This window comes from Crocodylus porosus, unplaced genomic scaffold (genome assembly GCF_001723895.1).
Source record: "Crocodylus porosus isolate Cpor-Errol unplaced genomic scaffold, CroPor_comp1, whole genome shotgun sequence".
Lineage (NCBI taxonomy): Eukaryota > Metazoa > Chordata > Crocodylia > Crocodylidae > Crocodylus > Crocodylus porosus.
The window spans coordinates 4,552,020-4,558,319 of NW_017728918.1; the positions used below are offsets into that span (position 1 = coordinate 4,552,020).

The 6,300-nt window shown below is 45.1% G+C and overlaps 1 protein-coding gene across 7 annotated transcripts in view; it reads left to right on the forward strand.

The window, feature by feature from the left end:
- Positions 1-569: 569 nt before the first annotated feature.
- The window catches only part of TFAP2B (transcription factor AP-2 beta), a 49,896-nt gene continuing 44,165 nt past the window's right edge, over positions 570-6,300 (forward strand). For 3 of the 7 annotated variants that reach the window (XM_019537159.1, XM_019537160.1, XM_019537158.1), the window contains exons 1-2: positions 570-624; positions 2,296-2,501. In XM_019537159.1, coding sequence (XP_019392704.1) covers positions 2,421-2,501 — 81 coding nt within the window. In that variant the 5' untranslated portion in view covers positions 570-624; positions 2,296-2,420. Of the gene's footprint in view, positions 625-2,052; positions 2,068-2,295; positions 2,502-6,300 lie in introns of those variants that run through there. The other 4 variants (XM_019537163.1, XM_019537164.1, XM_019537161.1 and 1 more) reach the window with 3 other exon arrangements.

Genomic DNA, 6,300 nt, shown 5'->3' on the forward strand with positions numbered 1-6,300 from the left:
ATCCCCTAGGCAGTTGCTCTGACTCTGAACACGTTGCCCTTTGCAAGTTGGTTTGCATTCATTTACAAAAAGTGTGTGTGTGTGTGTGTGTGTGTGTGTGTGTGATGCGTTTTGCAAACAAAACCAACAACCCACAGCTGGACATCCTTTCTGAAGGATGACGTTTTTGCCGGCTGCTTTTTAGGACGCATCTAATCTCCTTCAGGTAGATCTCGTTATGCATTTAAACGAAGCAGGACCCGGGTTTCTCTTTAAAATGACTCCACAATCATTGGATCGGGGAGAAAATAAGTTCTCGTTAAATTCAATCCCCCCCAATCCCAATGATCAGCAGGGAGGCTGTAAATCTGAGTGCTAATAAATACACGGGGCTCGGGAATCCGAATTTACAGCCACGCACATTTGTTTTAGTTGGGCAGCCGTGCTCGATGGGTGCATCGATTTGATCTTCTCCCCCTCCCATCGGAGACGTGGCACATGTATCTTTTACAGTAGAGCACGAGATGCTAAGCAGTGGTAGAGCACCAGGTATCCTAAAAAATAAATACATTAAAAAAAAAAAACCCCTCACACTGCAGAACTAGCCTTTTCGAATAGGCTTCAAAGACTTCAGCAACACTGGAGGTAAAAAGGAGAAGGGCGCGGGGGGGAGGGATCAGCCTGGCATTTTTCTGTCTGGCTTCTAGCTTGCAAACATGCAGCTCCCCCCCACCTCCGGTTACCCGGCCTTTTTTCAATAGCTATTTTCCGATCACTATTGCCTGGGTGGAAGGGGTCGCCCCGACCCGCTCCGGCTCCGCTGTCTCCTCCCCGCGCCGCGGCAGCGGCAGCCCCGGCAGCGAATCCTGCCTATCTGCTTTAATAACTCCCAACCCCGGGGAGGGGGGACCCTGCCCGGCTCCTCATATAATACCTCTCTGCTGTTTGTTTCTTCCCCGTGGTGGGTTGAGCTTGGTGGAGATGCACACTTCGAGGTGGGGTGGCAGACGAATTCCCACTTTCTGATTCAAAAGAGGGGGGGGGGGCGTTTCTTTCTTTTCTAATGAAGATTTACTTATTTACTCGGGAGCTTCGTGCCTTGCTTTCCTTCAAGCCCGCCCCCCACCCCATCCCCCGGTTGGCTTGCAAAGGCTCCGTTGCTTCAAGTCTAAAGGACTAGCTTAGCTCCTACGTGGTCACACGCGGCTCGACAAAAGATATGCACAGGCAGAGCTGGCAGTCCCAGGGCTAGGACCCGGGGACGAGGAACACCTTCTTTTCTTACGCAGGAGCCCACTGCCAAGCGCAGTTGTCCGCTTCCAAAACGGGAGAAGGGCTCCACTTGCCTCCCCTTTGCCATAGCGGATGCTGAGACAAATGGAGAAGGCAAGCCAATGCTGGACTGGACAAACAGGGGGGTGGGTAGGAGGTTAGGAAGGTTTCTGATCCCCCCCCCCCCAAAAAAAAAAATCAAAGGGGCCAGGGTGGAAGCATATAGGGAACTTTGCTGGGACAATGTCTTAAGGAAGTGCCTCGAAGGGAAAGTGTCCCAAGTTGCACCACATGCGGCTCAGGTCCCGAGCAGAAGGGTCGCAAATGAAAGGAGCTCCCTTTAATTCGCCACTGCCCCCTTAATGCCCAGCTGGCGGGTCCTGCTGCGGAGCGGGGGGCAATTTCTGGGCATGTAACGAAAAGCACAGTGGAAGAAGGGGGGTGGGGGCTGTGTGCATAATATCTCCCTATAAATGTTGAACAATGTCATTGAAAAAGCCGAATATTCTTTCCTTTTCATAAAAAAAAGGGGGTCCCCAAAATATCTGCGCTCTATCTATCCATATACAGCTGGGAGAATAACGGGCATCATCAAACCTCTCTATTTGTGGGTCGCAATATGTGATTGTGTATATATAGATAAACACTCATGTATATGCATATGTGTATTGTAATTTATCACATTAGTATATGTACATGCATATCTATGTCGCTTGGTATATATGTGTTTGCATATACATGAGACTATATAGGTATATGCAGTGCTGGGCGATTATATAGACGCTAAGATATAGGTTTGTCTATATGTGGCTCTAGGTGAGATTTTATAGATCTTCCCATATATTCGTTGGTATATGTCCATGTGCATGCGTGTATATGCCTTTTGCTGTCTATATGGGAGTATAAGTAAGTCTATAAGGATATGCGTATATTTATATAAATATATATATAAAGTCACATCTATGTCGGTAGCTGTATGTAACTATGTAACAGATAATGTTTTACTATCCGATTGAGGTTTACTTCTGCAGCCTATTGTTTCAGACAACAGATATAAGTTGCGATGGAAGAGGAACGTCGGATTTGGTGTCTGTCCCCCATTTCCAATTATAGATGGATCATTACAGACAGAGAAGTACTGAGAATCCAGACATCTGCTCTTCACATGAATGCACTCACCTCCTAGAGAACAGGCTGCCATCATGCTCTGGAAACTGGTTGAAAATGTCAAGTATGAAGATATCTACGAGGTGAGTATATAAGATGCATGCGAGAGAGAGACTATAGGTATATAAAATATACATCTACAGGGAGAGATGTAGGTATATATAATGCATATAGAGATCTGCGCATACATCGAGGCACATGTCGAGACACACACACGGACTGAGCAAAGTCAGAGTAAAGACTTAAATGCTTTTTTATTTGCAGATTTCTCTTCAGCATGCCAAGTTTTGAACTTTTTTTTTTTTTTTGGAGGGGGGGGAGAAAGCTGTTTGATGCGATTTAAAACATCAAAGCCCCGATCGAGAGGTGGGAAGGAGGCGACTGAAACGCAGGAGTTCGATTCTTTAGATCTCGAATTAAATATAATTCGATTAAATGCGGACAAATGTCAGGGTTTGGGACTTTTTTTTATTATTATGTAAAAAGGCTTAAAAGAGAAAGGAAAGGGGAGCCGAGATCGGGTATACGTGGCTGCATTTCTGTCTGTCTAGTTTCAATCCCAATCTAAAAGCAAAATGAGGTGGGTTGTTTTTTTCTCTCTCTCTTTCTCCTCTTGTGCCTTATTTCTGGGGTACATATGAATAAGCTTTAAAAAAAATACATGGGGGTCTGTGTATATATATCTCTATATAGATCTATAGATATCTAGATCTAGAGCTATATAGAGATATATATATACACACACGGATACATATGTGTATCCTACTCTTATATTCTGTGCAGATATATCTATATCTGCACAGTATCTCTATAACAGTAGGCTATATATGTCTCTCTGTATAAGAGTGGGATACACATAGACATATATAGCCTACTGTTATAAGAGTGGGATATATATATGCCCAGTATATCTAACCTCTCACGCACGCATACATCTGTTGAGAGAGAGATGCATAGCGATATAATCAAGGAACAGGGAAAGTTGCTTGCCTTTTTTCAGAGCGCTTTGGGGTTTTGTTTTTCCTTCAGGATCAAGACCAAAAATGAGACCCATTTCCTAATCCGTGGCGGGTCCATGAAGCGGATCTTTACAAAACGCGATCACATCCATTTGCTTCTTCTAAAATAAGCCGATACTAAATTGGCCCCGCCATGAAAAAGAGGGGTAACGAAAAGGCATTTCTATGGTCTTTTTTTTTTTTTTCCGTGGGGGTGCTTTCCACCCGGGAGCCGCAATTTAAAGAGATTTAAAAGGGCACGAGAGCCTTAGTTCAACCCAAGGGAAATTTGTTGTCAAGTAGCTCCAAAGCCGGGGAATCCCATTGATCCTGGCAGCGGCGCACGGCAAGCCCGGGCGTGTAGGGGGCTTGCTCTGCTCTCGGGAAGGGATGTCCGGCTGGATCAAAAGTCAGGGCTTAATTCTGGAAGAGGCTGAATATTTAAAGCAGAGAACTGAAAGCGAGGGAGAGAGAGAGAGAAAGGCAGGAAGGTTGCACGCGGGACAAGTCTTTCCTAAAATGAAGAGAAAATGTGCAAAGGTTACTCCCGCCCCGAAAGGTGCTTTTTTCTTGCTTTTTTTTCCGCCGGAGAGTCGCGGGCGGGCAGCCCTGGGCTCCGGGCTGGCAGCCGAAGGAAAGTCTCCACTCTCCCGTCAGGCTAATGATCAACTACAAGCTGGCGAAACCCCCCAGCAGAGGCAGACTCAGCCCCGGCCGGTGCCCCGCAACCAGCCCGCCCGTCCCCCCGCTTCCCCGCCCGGGTGATCCCGGGATCCCCTGCCCGACCCAGCCATTGTCTGCCCTGCCCACACACGTCCCTGGCAGCGCCCCGCTGCTGCTCCTGGCCATCCAGAGAGATCTTTTGCGGGGGGTTTTGAGGCTAAGGGTACTTTTGAAGCTCTCGCGGCTGCTTGAGGGTTTGCTTTGCATTTGCGTTGTTCCTTTGCCTCCGACTCGAGGCACCTAGGGCGGAGGTGGGAGAGAGGGGGGATCGCTGTGGTCCGGGTTTTGTCTGGAAACAGCATCCCCCCTCGCTTCGTGGGGCAGAGAAAGTGACTTTGTCGTGCCTGGAGTTCACACGGAGATGTACGAAGTCACTGTCGCAACAATATGTAACTATCGTTTAATATATATATATATATAATCCACATAATTATAGTTATATAGTTATACATAAAGTTAGATAATCCTGTGTATACCTAGATCTAAATCTACACAGCTGTTGTTGAGAAAGTGACTTCGGCGTGCCTAGAGCTCACATAGATACATACGAAGTCACTGTCTCAACATTATATATTGTTATATATCTCTATGTAGATCTAGATAGAGATAGAGACAGAGATATCTGCTGTTGAGAAAGTGACTTTGGCATGCCTAGAGTTATATATATATATACACGTATGTATGTATGTATGTATGTATGTATGTATATAGTAAATATTGTATGTTATGTAAATTATTAGCTATAAACTCTAGGTATGCCAAAGTCCCTTTCTGAACTAGAGAGAGAAAGAGAGAGAGAGAAATTAAACTTTCTCTATATAAACTGTGGAGATAGATAGATAGATAGAGATGTGTGTGTGTATATATATATTATATGTATGCATTTTATATCTTTATATTTATGTATTTATTTATTAAACTCTAGGCACGACAAAGTCACTTTCTCAACACTATCACAATGGACTTTTTTGTCTTCTTTGTTGGAAGTGGTGGGGTCCTTCTAGCTGATGTGATTTTTTTTAAGGTAGTTTTCTTTGTATCTCCTTCTCTCTCTCTCCCCCTCTCCGATGTATATCATTAACAGTAGGATCAGAGGGAGAACAAAAAAAATCCGATCTGCTTCAATTAACCGTGTGCTCAAAAGGGGGGGGGGCATGGCTTTGGGAAGTGTGAGTCCATTTGGGAAGGCACGGAAGTTGAACTTTAACAGAAATGGCAGGCAGTCCAGTTGAGCGGGTTCGTGAAACATCAAAAAGGTTTTCTCTCGCCCCTGGCTTTGCCTACAAACGATAAATTTAGCATCCTTTAAAATGCATTGCATACATTTTACATTTGGGTGAAAATCGGGCGCTTTTTTTTTTTTGCATAACTGGAGGGGGGAGGGCGAGGGACATGGGTGCCGCCAGCACCCCCTTCTTTAGTTATGTTGCTTTTCCAAATAAATGCGAGCTGTAGCATTCAGTAAAAGTGCTTAATTGCAGCTGTAAACAGACAAATTACAGTGGCTGCCCGCACACTTTTCTTTCTTTCTTTTTTTAAAGACAGGATTAGGGAGAGAGAAAAAAAGCCTCTTCTCCCCCTCCATTATTTGTTTTAAAAATTAGAGGAACAAAAGCACCAAGAGCAATCCATTGCTGGTCCTTGGGATATATAATTACATATAAAAGAAGGAAATATGATTTTTTTTCCCTCCCCCCCACCTTCCCTCTTCGCCTCTAGCATTTGCTCCATCTCACTTCCTTGCTCCAGATCAGCAGGGTCTAGTTTACACATCTTCCTCTGCTTGATTTAATTGAAGTTGTGCCTCTTCCTTGCTAAACTTTTTTCCCCCACTCTCTCTCTCCCTCTCCCCCATCTCTGGCTCTGCCAGCCCCCCTCGTCTGATTACATCTAGTAATTCTCCACTGAATGAACGTCATTTACAATAGTAGGGGAGCTCTCGAGCTGGCTGCAGGCTTCACGCTCCATTTGGTCCTGCATTCTCCCTTTAAAGTAGTCGTGTAATATTAATAGTCATGAATATCAATTATGATGAGGCGGTGTAGAGAAGGAAAGGGAGGAAGGGGGCATCCGAGCAGTCTGAGCCTAGCCTTGGGTTGAAGAGGATTGCATTTGGAAGCTCAAAGGGAGAAAAAAAACCACACACACACACACACACACA